General features: G+C 47.5%; 1 protein-coding gene across 1 annotated transcript in view; it reads right to left on the minus strand.

The window, feature by feature from the left end:
- Positions 1-19,766, minus strand: part of ELP3 (elongator acetyltransferase complex subunit 3) — an 88,638-nt gene that overhangs the window by 16,236 nt on the left and 52,636 nt on the right. Inside the window, exons 11-13 of the mRNA XM_035110832.3 lie at positions 11,603-11,693; positions 8,967-9,032; positions 6,421-6,648 (exon numbers count right to left, since the gene is read on the minus strand). Of these exons, the coding sequence (XP_034966723.3) occupies positions 6,421-6,648; positions 8,967-9,032; positions 11,603-11,693 (385 nt within the window). The remainder of the gene's footprint in view (positions 1-6,420; positions 6,649-8,966; positions 9,033-11,602; positions 11,694-19,766) is intronic.

Here is a 19,766-nt window from a genome sequence, read left to right on the forward strand (position 1 = left end):
AATATATTTAAACAAGGGTTGGGTGACCTTCGAAGGGCCAGGCGCCCTGGGCCCCAGAACCCTCCACAGGCCACTCTCTTCCCTGGTTGGAATGTACCTTTAAATTCCCATATTGCTCCTTGCTTGTCTGGATGGGAGACAGAGAAAGGTGTGTGCAGAAACCAGTCTGCTGTACAGGCACAACATTAGCACCTGGGGCTCCGCCCACTTTCCCCTCTGGCTCCACCCACCTGACACGTGGCCCTTGGGAGGTTGGCCAGAAGGAAATATGGCCCTCAGGTTCGAAAAACGGTCCCCACCCAGCTTCAACCGAGGCAGCTTTGCCCATGGTCCAAGTTTTAATCCTATTAACTTTTCAAAAGTCTTTGTTGTTGCTGTTTAGTCGTGTCCGACTCTTCGTGATCCCTGGACCAGAGCATGCCAGGCATTCCTGTCTTCCACTGCCTCCCGCAGTTTGGTCACTCATGTTGGTAGCTTCGAGAACACTGTCCAACCATCTCATCCTCTGTCGTCCCCTTCTCCTTGTGCCCTCCATCTTTCCCAACATCAGGGTCTTTTCCAGGGAGTCTTCTCTTCTCATGAGGTGGCCAAAGTATTGGAGCCTCAGCTTCAGGATCTGTCCTTCCAGTGAACACTCAGGGCTGGTTTTCTTCAGAATGGATAGGTTTGATCTTCTTGCAGTCCATGGGACTCTCAAGAGTCTCCTCCAGCACCATAATTCAAAAGCATCCATTCTTCGGCGATCAGCCTTCTTTATGGTCCAGCTCTCACTTCCATACATCACTACTGGGAAAACCATAGCTTTAACTATACGGACCTTTGTCGGCAAGGAAAAAGTCTTAGGTCGCTATTAACTCTTTCCCTTGATTATTTTATTGTTTTATCCTTCCTCTTATCTGCAAACTGCTTTGAGGTTTCTCCCCCTTTCTCCGTCAAGTCTTGCAAAATAAAAATAAAATGAATAAAAAGGCATCCCGAACGGGACTTGCCATAGACCCATTTTCAGGAGAGTCTGGCGTTTGCAAACTACTGCCCAGGGTGTTTGCACAATTTGTGGGCAGCTTGCTTAAAATTTGGAGGCTCTCAGGCTCATGTTGCCTTTGCTGCTGCCCCGCCCCCAACTACAAAAAATGGCAGCGCGAATTGGCCCAGGAAATCCTGCAAGCCGCAGCCGGGAGGACGATTTGCAATGTCTGCCTTTGCTGTGCTCACAAGGCCAGTCGGAGAGGGTTTCTGAAGGGGATGCAACCCTACCTCAAGCAAAAAAGAAGAGTTTGAAGAAGAATAGTTTGGATTTGATATCCCACTTTATCACTACCCGAAGGAGTCTCAAAGCGGCTAACATTCTCCTTTCCCTTCCTCCCCCACAACAAATACTGCATGGAACAAGAGCATTATTCTTGCACACAGGGGTCTCTCTTATGCTAAACGTACCAGTCTTTAGCATCCTGCTTTGGAGAAGAAGGGAGTGTTTATTTGTGTGTGTAGGGTAGGGAGTATTCATTTTTAGGGTACTGATGGCTGCCCACCCCCCAATAAACATTCCTTCAGCCCACATTTGTGCGTCATGCGCCAAAGTCTCCATTTCCAATCTATTTCAATTTGTTAGCGCTGGGCTCCAGTCAATTGATTTTCCTCCCCCTTCCACCTTCCACGTGCGTCAACCATTTTTCCGCTCCCGGCTTTTGAAATTTCGCTTTCAGGAGGTAAGCATTCATTTTCTGCTCTCTTTCTCTCTCTCTTCTCCTCCATGCTCCCCCCCCCCCCCGCCGCCGCCGCCGACAAACCCGCAAATTCCATTTTACCACTTCTGCCTTGTTGCCTGGGGGTCATTACTATCAAACAGAAGTTGCATCCTAATGCACATGCAGCCGGCGGAGAACGCTTAATTTAAAACAAAACAATTTTTTTATAAAAAACACACACAAAGACAATAGCGAAATTAAAACATCGGCCCTGGAGGATTCAGGTGGAAAGGAAACAAGGACCATTCCTCTACTCCACCATCTAAAATTATTACTGTATTAGGGTTATTGTATTTATTTATATCCTGCCTTGCCCACCTCAGGTGCAAGGCAGCTTACACAAATCAAAACAACACAGACGAAATGCAGAAAGTGTGGAAAAGATTGCAGTCAAAAAAAGCGATTAAACTCCAATGGAGTTAAAATAAGATAAAACCCCCCAACATTTATTAAAAATACAGATAATAAAAACAGGGCAGCACTATTAAAAAACCTTCCCTTAACAATATGTTGTTGTTGTTTAGTCGTTTAATCGTTTCCGACTCTTCGTGACCCCATGGACCATAGCACGCCAGGCACTCCTGTCTTGCACTGCCTCCCGCAGTTTGGTCAAACTCATGTTCGTAGCTTCGAGAACACTGTCCAACCATCTTGTCCTCTGACGTCCCCTTCTCCTAGTGCCCTCCATCTTTCCCAACATCAGGGTCTTATAGTCAGTTCCCAAAGGCCTGCCGGAATAAGACTGTCTTCACCTGCCCGTTGCAAGTACAGCAAAGAGGGAACCAGTCTAGCTTCTCTAAAAAGGGACTTCCAAAGTTCCTTGGAAGGAGCCACCCCAGAGAAGGCTCTCTTCTGCATCACAGCCAAGCAGACCTGTAGGGGTGGGTGGGACTGCGAGAAGGTTCCCCCCAAAAGCCCTCAAAGCCTGGGCGGGTTCATATGGAAGAATATGGATAGAATCATAGTCCAACCCTTGCAATGCAGGAATCACAGCCAGGGCCTAAAAGCCCAAAGCCTGGCCACTTAGGATCATATGCAAGCAGTACCTGTGCTTTGAGATGTTAATTGTGGCATATTTACTCATTTGTGGTCCATGTCTGTGTTTCAATTTTTTTTTAAGTATTGTTTTAATTCTATTGGAGTTTGATTCCTTTTAAAACAATTTTATATGAATTTTATCCGGTTTTTTAAATTAATTTGTGTAAGCTGCCTTGAGTCCCCGTTGCGGAAAAGGCAGGATATAATGAATATAACAATGATTTTTATCGCTAACATGCATTCCACCCAGGGATCCTTTGAGAGGCAGGGCACGATGTAAATGAATGAATGACTGAATGAATGGAATATCCAACCCTCTCTGGAGCCTAGGAGATACCTAGGGCAAAGTCTCAGAGGGCTATCTTGAAGAACAGGTTGATTTCTTATGGGGTGCTCTGGCTCCTAGCCAGTGCTTCAAACTGTGCCTTGTGAATTCTGTTTATTTATGGGGTTAGGGTTTTCTGGGTCCCTCCTGCTGCCAATGAGCCAGGGACTGACCCCAGATAGCGCCCTTGGGTGTTGTGGTGCCCCATCTCTGGAATATTCACCCAACACACTCACTAGGGTTTTTCCTGGCCTTTGCATGCGCCCAGATCTTGGCTCCAATGCATTTTTTTATCTGTCCTGCTTTTTTTATCTGTCCTGCTTTTAAATTGCTTTATTTCTCTGTTTGTGTCTGTTCTTTCTTCTTCGAAAAATAACAAGATTTTTATCGCCAACTGCTCTCATGGGCTGAAAAGTGGTGTTAAAAGGAATCATAGAATCATAGAGTTGGAAGAGACCACAAGGGCCATCCAGTCCAACCCCCTGCCAAGCAGGAAACACCATCAAAGCATTCTTGACACATGCCTGTCAAGCCTCTGCTTAAAGACCTCCAAAGAAGGAGACTCCACCACACTCCTTGGTAGCAAATTCCACTGCCGAACAGCTCTTACTGTCAGGAAGTTCTTCCTAATGTTGAGGTGGAATCTTCTTTCTTGAAGTTTGAATCCATTGCTCTGTGTCCGCTTCTCTGGAGCAGCAGAAAACAATATTTCTTCCTCCTCCATATGACATCCTTTCATATATTTGAACATGGCTATCATATCACCCCTTAACCTTCTCTTCTCCAGGCTAAACATACCCAGCTCCCTAAGCCGTTCCTCATAAGGCATCGTTTCCAGGCCTTTGACCATTTTGGTTGCCCTCTTCTGGACACGTTCCAGCTTGTCAGTATCCTTCTTGAACTGTGGTGCCCAGAACTGGGAATCTGGTATAAAATAAATAACTGGAAGCGAGTGAAGACGTGAATCCTGAAAAATGCCAACTAACTACCTAGCTGCTGTGCTGCCATTTCTGAATATTCTTCAAAGACATACAATTCATTGCGCAAGAACATAAGGAGAGCCTGCTGGATCAGACCTATGGCTCATCTGGCCCAGCATCCTGTTCTCACAGTGGCCACCCAGCTGCACATGGGAATACTGCAAGTAGGATTCGAACACAAGAGCAACTCTCTCCCCTCCTGTGGTTTGCAGAAATTGGCATCGCTGCTTCCAGAAACATTGCTGCTTCCAGCTGTGGAGGCAGAGCAGAGCCATCCCGGCTAAAAGGTAAAGGTAAAGGGACCCCTGACCATTAGGTCCAGTCGTGACCGACTCTGGGGTTGCGCGCTCATCTCGCATTATTGGCCGAGGGAGCCGGCGTATAGCTTCCAGGTCATGTGGCCAGCATGACAAAGCCGCTTCTGGCAAACCAGAGCAGCACATGGAAACGCCGTTTACCTTCCCGCTGTAGCGGTTCCTATTTATCTACTTGCATTTTGACGTGCTTTCGAACTACTAGGTTGGCAGGAGCTGGGACCAAGCAACGGGAGCTCACCCCGTCACAGGGATTCGAACCGCCGACCTTCTGATCAGCAAGCCCTTGGCTCAGTGGTTTAACCACAGCGCCACCTGGGTCCCAACAATAGTCGCCAACAATAGCCCTCTCCTCTGTAAATTTTCACCTGGCGCCTAAAAGTATATAATGAAGGTGCCAGAGGGACCTTCCTGGAAAGAGCATTTCAGAGAAATAGACCACCCTGATCTAGTTAAATACTCCCAAGTACATCTGCTTAAAAGTCTTCAGGTACCTGAAGTCGACACACCGGGTAACAGATACAGGACACAATATAGATTTTAACCTCTGGGGGAAACTTTGGAAAAGTGATTTGAAGTTCATAGCATGTTATTCCTTGAAGGAAAACTACTTGAAAATGATTTACAGATGGTATTTAACTCTGAGTAGGCTTGCCAAGATGTACAAGACTGAATCAGGTAAGTGCTGGAGATGCAAAGAGGCGGAGGGAACGTTCTTTCATATGCGGCGGCCTTGTAAAAGGGTAAGAGTATTGGGAAACGATCCATAATGAATTGAAAAAAGTACCCCCCCCCAAAAAAACCCCAGAGTCCTTTCTGTTGGGGATAATTCAGACTGAAATTCCCAGGTGTCAAAAAAGATTATTTATGTAGGCTACTACTGCAGCCCATGTTTTGTTAGCCCCCAAATGGATACTGAGCGAGGTCCTAACCAAAGAAGAATGGCAACTTAAACTGATAGAGTATGCACAGCTTGCGGACTTAATGTATAGAATAAGAGAACAAGAAGAACATATGTTTAGAGAAGATTGGAAAACTTTTATTGAATACTAGTGTAATTCAGCCCGTTGAATAAACGGGCGCTAGAACATCCCGGGGTTCAGAGAAGCGCTTGCACAGTGCTTCTCCGAACCCCGGGACCTGTCCTTGTTGTCGGTGGCAGGGGGACAGGAATGAAGGAGAAAGCAGCCCTTTCTCCTCCTTCCTTCCTCTCCCCCAGCCGCCGATAGAAAGGAGACATCCCAGGGTCTCCGAACCCCGGGACCTGTCCTTGCTGGACGCACACGCGCTCTCTCCCCCCCCCCCCGCTGCTAACGCTCAGTCCGGCTGGGAGCAACGGTTGGCGGCCGCAGGGAAACGGTAGGTGGGGGGGGGAGAGCGCGTGTGTGTGTGCGTGCAGTCTCTGCATCCAATCCCTGTGTCTGTGGGGCACATGCGCAGTAGCGCGGACACAGGGACACAGGGAATCTGGACGCAGAGACACTTGCACTTTATTATAGGATACAGTGGTACCTTGGTTTACAAACTTAATCCGTTCCAGAAGTCCATTCTTAAACCAAAACCGTTCTTAAACCGAGGTGTGCTTTCCCTAATGAGGCCTCCTGCCGCCGGTGCCCTTCCACCTTTGGGATTCCGTTCTTAGACCCTGGTAAAGTTCTCAAGCCAAGACATTATTTCCAGTTTTGCGGAGTTTGTAAGCCAAAATTGTTCCTAAACTGCACTGTTCTTAAACCGAGGTACCACTGTATGGGAAATAGTTGTGTACACCTGAAAAGGTTGGCAGCATTAAGATAAATTCAACAGTGCAAGTAAGTTTTGATGGATGCAATAAGGGAATACTGAATGGTTTACCGGTAGTTTTTGTAAAATATGCAAGGATGTATGATATGCAAAATGAACCATGGAAAAAGAAGAAGGGAAGTCACTGATATTTTAAGGATGTTCAAATGAATACTGTATTTTAAACTGTAAACAGAAAATAAATCTTAAAAAATTATATAGAGGCAGGCTTCAGGTACCTGATGCTGGAATTTCGAGGGGTCGCGGCTGCTGACGGGGACCACGCTCCCATAGACGTGGAGCTCTCGGACAATGGAGACGCCCCCCTTCAGCTCCGCCCGGAACGCCTCCTCTGAGCACTTCCGCAAGCGCAACAGGCCGATCAGGATGTCCTGCTCGGGGTCCTCATAGGATAGGAAGGTCTCCCAGCCGCCGTTGGCCGCGTACTCTCTCCGGATCAGTTCAACCTGTTCGAAAGAGAGGAAGAGGAGGAGAAAGGCCTGAGAAGCTGACTAAGAAAAAATTAAAAATTGAGATGGCAACCATGGGGGTGATCATAATTGTGCAGCCCTTGGAGTCCAAAGTCAATTTCACGGCCATGCAGGCAATTGTCTGCGTGGGGCTTTGAGTGGAGCATGTGTGTGTGTGTGTGTGTGTGTGTGTGTGTGTGTGAAATCGCTTCAAGTTTGTCCGCCTCGCTGCAGATGGATTTTCAGCAGCATCAGATAAGAGCTGAATGTGAGATTATTGTATTTTCACACAAGGGAAGCTGGTGTTGGAACTTTAAATGAGAAAGCATTTGTAGAAATCACACACCCATGCTGGGCAGGTCAGGCATAAAAGGAAGAATGTCCTGAACATTGCCAACATTAAGAGAGAGAGAGAGAAAGAGAAGAAAAAACGACAACCGAAGGGTCCAGACCGTAAGACCCTTCATGGCCTACCACAATCACTTATGCTCGATCAATCTTGCACAACTTTGTGCCCTCCAAATGTTTTCACTGATAGATCTAAATATATTTCACCTGTTTCTATGCTGCTTTCCACTCAAATGAATTCCAAAGCAGCCTGTAATCAATGATCAGCAGCAACATAATGAAACGTCCCAAGTACAGCCTAAATCATGGGTTGGCAAACTAAGGCCCAGGGGCCGGATCCGGCCCAATTGCCTTCTGGATCTGGCCCGCGGATGGTCTGGGAATCGCTGCGTGGATCGGCGTAGGGATTCTGATCATTCGGGCTGCGCCATTCCCCCTCTCCATCACACACACTGCGGTGGCACCTCCTCCCTCCCTCCTCCTGGCTTCTCCCCGCCCTGCCTAGAGGAGGAAGGGGGCTGGGCTTTGTTGAGCCGCAGTTGGCTGAGCGCCATTTTAAGCAGCCCCTCTCCGGATCCTGCCCTTTTGCACCGCTCATTGTCCCTCTGCCGCCGCCAGTCCCTGCCGCTCGCAAGACACAGGTAAGCAGCCACTGGGGCTCGTCCGGTGCTGTGGAGAAGGGAGGGGAGAGTTGGGGGGGATTCCCCCCCAAAAATATAGTCTGGCCCCCCACAAGGTCTGAGGGACAATGGACCGGCCCCCTGTGGAAAACGTTTGCTGACCCCTGGCCTAAATCATATAATACCATGTGCACTACATGTGCACAGCAACTCACATTAGAATCATAGAGTTGGAAGAGACCACAAGGGCCATCCAGTCCAACCCCCTGCCAAGCAGGAAACACCATCCAAGCATTCTTGACATATGGCTGTCAAGCCTCTGCTTAAAGACCTCCAAAGAAGGAGACTCCACCACACTTCTTGGCAGCAAATTCCACTGTCGAACAGCTCTTACTGTCAGGAAGTTGTTCCCAATGTTTAGGTGGAATCTTCTTTCTTGTAGTTTGAATCCATTGCTCCGTGTCCGCTTCTCTGGAGCAGCAGAAAACAACCTTTCACCCTCCTCTGTATGACATCCTTTTATATATTTGAACATGGCTATCATATCACCCCTTAACCTTCTCTTATCCAGGCTAAACATGCCCAGCTCCCTAAGCCGTTCCTCATAAGGCATCGTTTCCAGGCCTTTGACCATTTTGGTTGCCCTCTTCTGGACACGTTCCAGCTTGTCTGTATCCTTCTTGAATTGTGGTGCCCAGAACTGGACACAGTACTCCAGGTGAGGTCTGACCAGAGCAGAATACAGTGGTACTATTACTTCCCTTGATCTAGATGCTATACTCTTATTGATGCAGCCCAGAATTGCATTGGCTTTTTTAGCTGCTGCATCACACTGTTGACTCATGTCAAGTTTGTGGTCTACCAAGACTCCTAGATCCCTTTCACATGCACTGCTCTCAAGCCAGGTGTCACCCATCCTGTACTTGTGCCTTTCATTTTTTTTGCCCAAGTGTAGTACTTTACATTTCTCCCTGTTAAAATTCATTAGCTGCTGCCTGTTGGAGGAAGCTGGGCTGGACCACCTTCATGAGACACCCACCCAAAACTTTGCAAAGGATTGTGGGCATTAGAGCGTGCCATTCATTTGCCTTTGGTCACACATGACACCGAGAGGTTTTCTCCCCTAAACTTAGGGCTACCGTTGAGCTGAAATGTTTAAGAAAAACATTCAAGGAAGCACCTTTAATGTGGCTTAAAGAGGAAAGTAAAATAGGATCGCTTAAACTGATTTCATATGTGTGTATAGTTTTTATATATTCAGAAAAAATAATTTTGATGTGGCTTTATGAAAAATCACACATATACACACACATGGACCAAGGCCCGCTGAGAAGGAACAAGTCTTACCTGATAAGGTCTCACTTTGTGATGAATCTCTTGAATTCCGACTTCTCTCGTCCTCACATCGCGACACTAGGTGGGGGGAAAGGAGAGAGGCAGGTGGCAATTATGCAAGAGAGAGAGAGACATGATAAGGGACACTGCACTCCCCATAATCACCTCCAGAGTTTAAAATGAAGTTGGGATAGACTTCTTAACCTGATCATTTCAAATGGGGAGGCTTCAAAATAAAAATGCTCAGCGATCCATCCCTAATGCTTCTCTGGGAAAAACAAAAGCCCAATCCTTGGTGTTTCGAGATGCAAAAAAGGACATACTGATTGGCATCGGTTTCACTGAGCAAATATGCATCTCAGGAGAAAATGTGCCATTTGATGTAAAGCACCACGGCACAGAATGAGGTGCTAACTCTCATTGTGCTCCATGCTGGAGAGATATAGAATTGGAAGGCGGAGCAGTAATATAATGTCCTGCAGAGAAACTCTTGAGCAAGTTCCTTCGGAATGCAGGAGGAGGCTTTTAATGACAATTTCTGGGCGCAGAAATCTGATGTGAGTAGTATTAGGGAGGACGTCAGAAGAGTCCCCTATCTAGAACACCTGGCCCTTGACCTATCAGGGCAGGCAAACCACCTGTCCTTGGTACCTGGACCTGTGGCAGGTGGTCTGCCTGGCCTGAGAGATCATCTTCAAACTATTCTGGATAGGCATGGACGACTCTCACCGGCCCTGACTACTGGCCATACAGGCTGCCACTGATGGCAGTTGTGTCCGAAAACATCTGGAAGGCCACATGCTAGCTATCCTGCCCTAAAAGATAAAGTTCACAGCTTGGGCATGCTGTTAGTTCTGGCTGCTCAGGTGACTCTTCTGGGAGTGAGAAAGGCTGGCCACCTGAAGGTTTGCAGAACTTGAATAAGACCGCTGCAGTGCTCTGTATGTTGGGTTGCCCTTGAAGACCGCTTAGAAATTTCTGGCGGTCCAGAACTTCACTGCAAGAGGCTTGATTTGGATTGATCCAAAGGGTCGTAACACATCGGGCCAGTTCCTAACGACCTACGTGGGCTACCTGAAGGTCTGGAGCAGGTTAAATGGTTGGTTTAACCCAGCTGTGCTCTTAAGCATCGCCTGCTGTCTCTTGGTCGCCACCCATTTCACCCCACAGGAAGGATTGCCTGTTGAACTCTTGTCTTGGAGAGCCACGCATGGGGCAAGCCTTTTATCCTTCCAGTGCCAGGCAAAGAACCTTTTCATATTTATCCGAAACTGTTATCTGCTTTTTTGTTTATGGCCGCTGCCGTTTTCAGCTGATGACGCTCTTGTTGTTTTGTTTCTAACTGCAAGCCATTCCGAAAGCTTGACTGTGAGCCGGTGGGCAGGGTATTAATCTTCATACGTACACAAATGAATGAGGACGCGGGAGAAAATGTATTTGCCTGCAGAAAACCAGATGGCATGAAAGCAGTGTGCAGGCGGGATCTGTGATCTAAGGGGGGTCTTCCCCAACCTGGCGCCCTCCAGAGGTTTTGGGCTACAATTCCCATCAGCCCCAGCCACCAGAGCTGTGTCAGGGCACCAGGGTGGGGAAGGGTGACCTTAAGGAGACAGGACACCTCCTCACACCAAAACAGGAAAATATAAGTCATGTCCAGCAGGGAGGGAAATAAATAGGGAGAACTTTTCACATCCAAAATGTCTGAAGTGGCAACCAAACCTAGCTGGGCCGAGCAGTCTGTGGATTCTCACTGTGCTGGGCAGACTCTGCAATTAAGACCCACACACCAGTTCTGTGTTCTTGATCTGGAAGCTGCAGCGAAATTGCTGATGGGAGCGGGGCATTGTCAGCATACAACGCTTCTGCTAAGAGGTCTGTGCCGGCTGCCGATTAGCTACTGGGCCAGGTTCGAGGTGTTACTATGAGTATGCAAAGCCCATAGCAACTCGAGACCAGATCACCTGCGAGATCCTCCTGCCCCACATGCACCCATTCAAACCCTTCTGTAGAACTGGCGCAGTTACAGGTACCACGCAAGACCCGTTCTACATTTGCAACAACTTGGATCTTTTAGTGTGGCAGCACCTACACTTGGGAACTCCCTGCCTCTTGACACCAGGCAGACGCAAACATCCTCGTCTAGACAAGCCTGCCCAAATGTTTTAGAAAGCTGGCGCGAATTTTAATCTGCTGTTATTTTAACTTCTCAAAAAGTCTTTAACTATTGTTTTTTTTTCTTATTGATGATTTTATTGTTTCATCTTTTTTCTATATTGCTTTGAGGGTTTGGGTTTTTTTTTTTTTACAATTGAGTGGTGTATAAATTTTATGAAATGGACAGACATGCATGTCCGGATTTGATCAGTAGAGACTTCTCTTCCAATCGTAAGAGCAACGAGCCATCAGGTGCCCCGGCTGAGTTTGAAGAGGGAGGGCAAGATGGCGTAGAGCCCAAAAGACCATGCAAAATTTGGAAAGGTTTCCCTGCCCCCTGCCCACAAGCTCTTCTTGGGTGGGGGGCTGTGGCTTGCGGTCCTACTCTTGTGTCATTCCTGGGAACAAAGCACACTTCACATGGGAGTCAGTTCATCTCTGGAACAGGCAGGAAGGAGACACCAGAGAAGCTCGATTGGAACACCACATTTTACCTCCGTCCCCAGGTCTTTCATCCTGGCCAGAGCGAGTTCCCTCAAGTTGCCGTGCTCTACCCCAGAACTGACGAGAGGCATCGGAATATCCCTGAAAGCAAGAGTTCAGAAAAGGATTACAAACAAGGACATACCCACAAATCATTGACACGTTTTCCACCTGCAATGGAAGTGGTTCGAGGGCGTTTGGGTTACACTTGGGTCCTGCTTGCAAGCCTCCCTTTGAGCCATCTGGTTGACCACTGGGCCTGATGGACTCTAGGCTCCATCAACAGAAGTACAGTGTCCAGATCAAAGGAAGTCATAGTCCCATTCTATTCTGCCTTGGTCAGACCACACCTGGAATCCAGTGTCCAGTTCTGGGCACTGCAATTTAAGGAGGATATTGACAAGCTGGAAAGTGTCCAGAGGAGGGCGACCGAGAGGATCAAAGAATCTGGAAACCAAGCCTTATGAGGAACGGTTGAGAGAGTTGGGTGTGTTTAGCCTGGAAAAGTGGAGACTGAGAGGGGATATGAGAGCCATCTTCAAATATCTCAAGGGCTGCCACGTGGAAGAGGGAGCAAGCTTGTTTTCTCCTGCTCTGGAGGGTGGGATTCAAACCAATGGATTCAAGTAAAAAGAAAGGAGATTCTAAGTAAATCTCAGGAAGAACTTTGTGACTGTCAGAGGTGTTCGACAGTGGAATGAACTCCCTCGGAAGGACTCTCCTCTATTGGAGGTTTTTAAACAGGTGCCACCTGCCAGGGATTCTTTAGCTTTGATTCCTGCATTGCAGGGGGTTGGACTGGATGACCCTCAGGGTCCCTTCCAACTCTACAATTCTGTGACTTCCCCAGCCTCCATCCTTCCATCTGAGCCACTGCACAAGTGATTCTCACAGCTGCAAATAACTGTAAAAAGATCCGGGGGAAGTCAGTTGTTAGAGGCCAACAACTTCCTATAATAATAATAATAATTTATTATTTATACCCCGCCCATCTGGCCGGGTTCCCCCAGCCACTCTGGGCGGCTTCCAACAAAACAGAAATTCTAAAATACAGAAATCCATCAAACATTAAAATACAGAAATCCATCAAACATTAAAAGCTTCCCTAAACAGGGCTGCCTTGAGATGCCTTCTAAAGGTCTGGTAATTGTTGTTCTCTTTGACCTCTAGTGGGAGGGCATTCCACAGGGTGGGTTCCTAAGCTTGCTGGGGTCTCCCTCAACTTGTTGCATGTTTCGTTCCGTCCCAAAGACGAATAACCTAATTCCCATGTTCTCTCTCGATACAGCCTTGGCTTGTGGTAAGTCGATTTTACTTCTGATTCACACCAGACTCCGTGGAAGCAAGATACTTACCTATGGTGCTCTAGAATCAATATGGACTCAGACAAACCTTCCACTTATTATCCAAACCAGTGGATGTCCTCTTTTCTCCCTACTTGTAAAGCTCTTTGAAGTGGATCTTTGTGAAGCAAGGCGCTCCCGAGAGAGGGGAGATGCCCTGATGCATTTAAAAAACTCTTCTCCATGACAAAAACACTGGCTGCATGTTACAGTCTGGGGGACAGAGTGACAATTGGCAAAAGGACCCTCTACTCACAGTCAGCAGAGACTGATGGGAAGTTGAGGGAAACAGCCATTCACCGGCAAATCATTAATTTGATCGCTTTGGGGCAGTGGTGAGTGATAATTTAGGCTTCACAGATGTTATAAATCTGGAAGAAGAGAACATTTGAGGCTGCAGGGGGGACGGGACTCAGCACCACGTCTGGCTGCTCGCAAGAAATCAGGCCCAGCGGTCCACCTCATCCAGAACCCTCTTCTCTTAGTGACCAAGCAGATGCCTATGGGAAACCCACAAGCAGGATTCAATCACAAGGGCATTCCTCCTCTCTTGTTGTTGTTTGCAACAACTGGTATACTGACTTCAGAGGCATTCTGCCTGCGGGGAAACCTGTCTGTGTGCATACAAAGGGAGGCAGGACAGAGCCATTCCCTCCCCTCCTCCATGAATCTGTCTAATCCTTTTCTCGGTTGGGGGCCATTGCAGTCTCCTGCGGAAGAGAGTTCCACGGTTTAACTATAAACTGTGTGAAGCCCTTTCTTTCTTTTTATTCTGTTCTGAACATTTCCAACATTCAACTTCATTGGGTGCCCACAAATTCCAGGGCTATGAGAGAGGGAGAAAGAACGTCTCCTTTTCCAATTTCTCCATGCCAGGAATAATTTTATAATCTTCTGTCACATATCATAGAATCATAGAGTTGGAGGAGACCACAAGGGCCATCCAGCCCAACCCCCTGCCAAGCAGGAAACACCATCAAAGCATATCCTTCTTACTCACATATTCCCACGCCTCCCACAAAAAACCCTATGAAGTTCCAATTGTAGTAACCCTTAGTCACAGAAGAGAATTGATTTTTTGTGTTGCCTTTTTCTAAACCTTTTCCGACTATGCAATATCCTTTCCGAGGTGACGCAGGTGGAATTGTTAACAGTATTCCAAACGTGGTCACACTGTGATTTGTATGACGGTATCGGCAGTTTTGTTTCCAATTCCTTTCTTAATGATCCCAGAAGTGAAATTCACCTAATTCACAGAGATGTCACACATCTGGTCGACATCTCCATCGAGCTCTGCGCCGCAGCCCCAAGGGCTCGCTCCTGGTCTGCCACCGCCGGCTCAGACCCCGTGAAAGTAATATGTGAAATTAAGATTTCACTTTGAGTTGCAGTTGCTGTTTTACTGCCCATTCGCTCCGTGCGGATGGGTCTTTTCGGAGCTCCTGGCAAGCCTTTTAATTTCAGCCGTGCTGAACAATGTGATGTTGTTGGCAACCTTGGCTACTTTCCTGCTTGCCCCAGACTCCAGGCCATTTGTGGAGAAGGTAAAAAGCACAGGTCCCAATGACAATGCCAATACTTTGGCCACCTCATGAGAAAGAGAAGACTCCCTGGAAAAGACCCTGATGTTGGGAAAGATTGAGGGCACTAGGAGAAGGGGACATCAGAGGACGAGATGGTTGGACAGTGTTCTCGAAGCTACGAACATGAGTCTGACCAAACTGCGGGAGGCAGTGCAAGACAGGAGTGCCTGGCGTGCTCTGGTCCATGGGGTCACGAAGAGTCGGACACGACTAAACGACTAAACAACAACAACAAAAGGGGGCAGGAAGAGAGATTTTGCAGATTTCTCCTAAAGTTCCAGCTGCCTGGGTGAAATCTGCTCTTCCGGGAATAATGGAAAGCAAACAATAAAGACTGCAGTGCCTGGGGTGTAGGGGCAAGGACAGGGAGGAAAGGCAGGAGGCAGAGCTGGCTTGATGACTCTGGGGCGGGGCAGGGCAGGGGAGGCAGATGTTCCTATCCAAAGGGAATGTCCCTAAGGCTCAGTGGGGATTTAATTCCCGTACCCCCTGCTTTCTCCTGCATTGACTCAGCCACCCACCCCCTTCCCCAAACCACAATACCTACCCCCTCCCTTGTTAATTTATTCAACCCGTTTCCGAGAGTAAATACAACATCATCGAGCCGTTAACAGGTCTCTGAACAGAAGCAATTAGAGGCAATCATCGTTTCTCTGCTCAGTCTAAAATAGGAGACACCGGAGGGGAACGCGATCTCTTCGATCTCTTCCTCTAGGCACGTCAGGAGCAAAGCTGTCGAGGAGAACCCTGCTTCATCCCAATTACCAGAGACTTTCAGAGGGCCCAGAGGTGGCTGGGCAAGTCGCAATGAGGATGCCAGTAAGAGCTCTGCCTCCCTGGCAGGAGGCTGACATTGGGATATCCAGCGGGGCGAGTCTTGACATCTCTGGAACAGCGACACAGGGCGCTAGGATGCCCAAGGACGTGTCAGTAGCATCACCTGCTTTGTGCTGACAGCATGTGACAGCAGACAGAGGAATGCAAATTCGGGCAATTTTTGCAGGCATGACTCAAGGCGGAGGAAAATCTACTCTCCCCACATCCAATTGAGCTAAGGGCGAATGTTTCAAGATGCCCTTTGGGAGTCCCGCTTCCCTGCAAGGTCACGTGAAGCTTAGAACGCGACGTTAGGATGCTGAGCTGGCCATTATATATCTATTTTATTAGTTTATTGCTTGTATATCCCACCCTTTTCCTCCAAGCAGCTCAAGGGGGTGTATATGGTTCTCCTCACATAACCACCACAACAACCCTGTGAGGTAGGTTAGGCTGAGATGCAGCGCGACCGGCCAAGGAGCTTCATGGCCAAGTGGAGGATGCTGTGTACAGTTCTGGTTCCTTCATCACACAGAGGATATTATAGAGTTGGAAAAGGTTCAGAAACAGCAACCAAACTGATTAAAGGGAGGGAGCAACTCCCCTATGAAGAAAGCGTTTGAGACTTTTTAGTTTAGGGAATAATAATAATAATAATAATAATAATAATAATAATAATAATAATAACAATAATATATTTATACCCCGCCCATCTGGCTGGGTTTCTCCTGCCATTCTGGGCAGCTTCCGACAAAAAATTAAAAATACATTAAAACATTAGTCATTAAAAACTTCCCTAAACAGGGCTGCCTTCAGATGTCTTATAAACGTCAGATAGTTGTTTATTTCTTCGACATCTGATGGGAGGGAGTTCCACAAGGAGGGCGCCACTACTGAGAGGGCCCTCTGCCTGGTGAGCAAGCAGCGACATGACAGATGTTTTAAAAATTATGTGTGGCATGGGAAAAGGTGGATAGAGAAAAGCTATTCTCCCTCTCTCTTAAGACTAGAACTCGTAGACATCCAGTGAAGCTGAATGTTCAGAGATTCAGGAAAGAGAAGAGGAAGAATTTCTTTGCTCAGCATTCAGTCAAACTGAATTTTGACTACGCAAAAGCATTTGACTGTGTCGACCACAGCAAACTATGGCAAGCTCTTAAAAGAAATGCGAGTGCCTGATCACCTCATCTGTCTTCTAAGCAATCTCTATGTGGGACAAGAAGCTACAATGAGAACTGGATATGGAATAACTGATTGGTTCAAAATTGGGAAAGGAGTACGACAAGGCTGTATATTGTCTCCCTGCTTATTTAACTTATATGCAGAATTCATCATGTGAAAGGCTGGACTGGATGAATCCCAAGCCAGAATTAAGATTGCCGGAAGAAATATCAACAACCTCAGATATGCAGATGACACAACCTTGATGGCAGAAAGTGAGGAGGAATTAAAGAATCTTTTAATGAGGGTGAAAGAGGAGAGCACAAAATATGGTCTGAAGCTCAACATAAAAAAAACACCAAGATCATGGCCACTGGTCCCATCACCTCCTGACACATAGAAGGGGAAGAAATGGAGGCAGTGAGAGATTTTACTTTCTTGGGCTCCTTGATCACTGCAGGTGGTGACAGCAGTCACGAAATTAAAAGACGCCTGCTTCTTGGGAGAAAAGCAATGACAAACCTAGACAGCATCTTAAAAAGCAGAGACATCACCTTGCCGACAAAGGTCCATATAGTTAAAGCTATTGTTTTCCCAGTAGTGATGTATGGAAGTGAGAGCTGGACCATAAAGAAGGCTGATCGCCAAAGAATTGATGCTTTTGAATTATGGTGCTGGAAGAGACTCTTGAGAGTCCCATGGACTGCAAGAAGATCAAACCTATCCATTCTGAAGGAAATCATCCCTGAGTGCTCACTGGAAGGACAGACCGTGAAGCTGAGGCTCCAATACATTGGCCACCTCATGAGAAGAGAAGAATCCTTGGAAAAGACCCTGATGTTGGGAAAGATTGAGGGCACTAGAAGAAGGGGACGACAGAGGATGAGATGGTTGGACAGTGTTCTTGAAGCTACCAACATGAGTCTGACCAAACTGCGGGAGGCAGTGGAAGACAGGAGTGCCTGGCGTGCTCTGGTCCATGGGGTCACGAAGAGTCAGACACGACTAAACGACTAAACACAACAATAGTCAAACTGTGGAACTCTCTCCCGCAGGAGGCAGTAACAGCTTCCAACATGGATGGCTTTAAAAGAGGATCGGACAAATTCATGGAGGTTATTGATGGCCATTAAGCCATGATGTCTATGTTCTGCCTCCAAGATGGAGACAGCAATGCTTATGGAAACCCCAGGAGGGGAGATCTTAGCCTCAGATCCTGTTTGCTGGTTTCCCACTGGCATCTGGTTGACCACTGTGAAAACAGGATGCTGGACTAGATGGGCCATTGGCCTGATCCTGCAGGGTCTCCATAGGCGTTTATGTTCTTAAGCATGGCAAATGGAAGCTCTTCTCTGTATCCCCTGGCCTGGGGGGTCACACTTTGTCTCAAGTGCAGAGGCCAAGCTTGGAGGATCATACCTGTTCAGACTTGCACAACGCTCTCCTAAAAACGGTTTACTTTGATTCTGGTCACCTGATGGGCAAAGATGAATTACTTGGTAATGACATCCCTTCTTTTGATTAACTGCCATCCTCAAGCAGGCCAGCTGTTATTAGAAATGTTTGGCTGTGACAATTACAAATTGGATATTCTTCCTTCGCTGGGTAGAAACGGGTCGGTGATAAATGTGGGGTTTAATATTGTGCAATGTTATCGGCCGGCCACTGGTGCCTTGGCTAAAGTGGGACAACAAATTGCTTTTCTGGCTAATGAAAGTTGTTATCTGTTAAAAGGTGGATGGGATAGGAGATGATATGAGAACGCCACTGGTACAATTGGGACATTACGCAAGGACATAATAATAGCCTGGTGGATCAAGCCAAAGGCCTATATAGTCCAGCATTCTGTTCTCACTGTTGCCAAGCAGGTGCCCCAAAGGGAAGCCTGCATGCAGGACCCGAACACAAGTTCAACTCTCTTAAAAAAACAAATGTCCTGAAACCTCAAACATTCGGTTTCATTGGATGGCCATAAGTTCAAGTGTTACGAAAGGGGGGGTGGTTCTTCTCTGTCCACTTTACCCAATAAACAATTTTATAAACTTCTCTTAAGTTGCCTCTCACTTGTGTTTTCCCTAAACTAAAAGGTCCCAAACACTGCAACCTTCCCTCATATGGGAGTTGCTCCATCCTTGTGATGCAACAGGACTGGGGATGGACCTCTCTATATTCTAGAGCAGACTTGGCCCATCTGGTGCCCTCCAGATATTCTGGATTACAACTCCCATCACCCTTTGCTTTGTATGCACATGCTTAGTAAAAGGTAAAGGATCCCTGGACGGTTAAGTCCAGTCAAAGGCGACTATGGGGTGCGGTGCTCATCTCGCTTTTCAGGCCGAAGGAGCTGGCATTTATCCACAGACAGCAAGCCAGAGTGCATGGAAACGCTGTTTACCTTCCCGCTTCAGTGCTACCTATTTATCTACTTGCACTGAGGTGCTTTCGAACTGCTAGGTTGGCAGAAGCTGAGACAGAGCAACGGGAGCTCACTCCGTTGCAGGGATTTGAACCGCCAACCTTCCCGATGAGCCAGCCCAAGAGGCTCAGTGGTTTAGACCACAGTGCCACCAGCGTCCCGTCCCCAAAGTGGTAAGCACCAAGGCTACCCCCTCTGCCTGCCCAGAGCCCCTCCTTTTAACGATGCTGTGTGTGTAATTGTGAACACACACACACACACCCATCTTATTGTAATACCTTTTCTTGGGTCTATATAATCAAAAAGGTGAATTGCGGCAACACTGCCACTTTTTATCACCTCTCCCTAGTTTGGCTCCCCAATGGGGAAGCACCTGCCCAAGAGGCAAGAGGTCACGATCCACGGTGATTCACCAAGTGGAAACGGAGTCTAGGAGCAGCACATTATTGAATCATCAAACAGCATCTGCAATTACCATGTGATTAGCCTGGCCTGTGAGCGCACCCTGAATCACATGAAATAGCTCGACGTTCCTAATGAGAATTAGAAGTGGATGACAAGACAGCAGGCTGGGCTGAGCCAAGCAGGGAAATGAGGATTGTCGAGAGAACGGAAGGAAGTGAGGGCTTGGGGCGGGGGTGGGGGGAGACAGAAGAACAGCCTGCTGGGTCAGGCCAAAACGGGCTCATCTCGTCCAGCATCCTGTTCTCACAATGGCCAACCAGATGCCCCAAAGGCAGGACCCGAGTCTGTGGTTTCCAGCAACTGGGATTCAGCAACTGTTGGAGGCAGAGCATAGCCATTATGACTCTCCTTCACTAGAGGTTTCTAAGGAGAGGTCGGGATGGCCATCTGT

This window comes from Zootoca vivipara, chromosome 3, assembly GCF_965207765.1.
Source record: "Zootoca vivipara chromosome 3, rZooViv2.hap1.1, whole genome shotgun sequence".
Taxonomy (NCBI): Eukaryota; Metazoa; Chordata; class Lepidosauria; order Squamata; family Lacertidae; genus Zootoca; species Zootoca vivipara.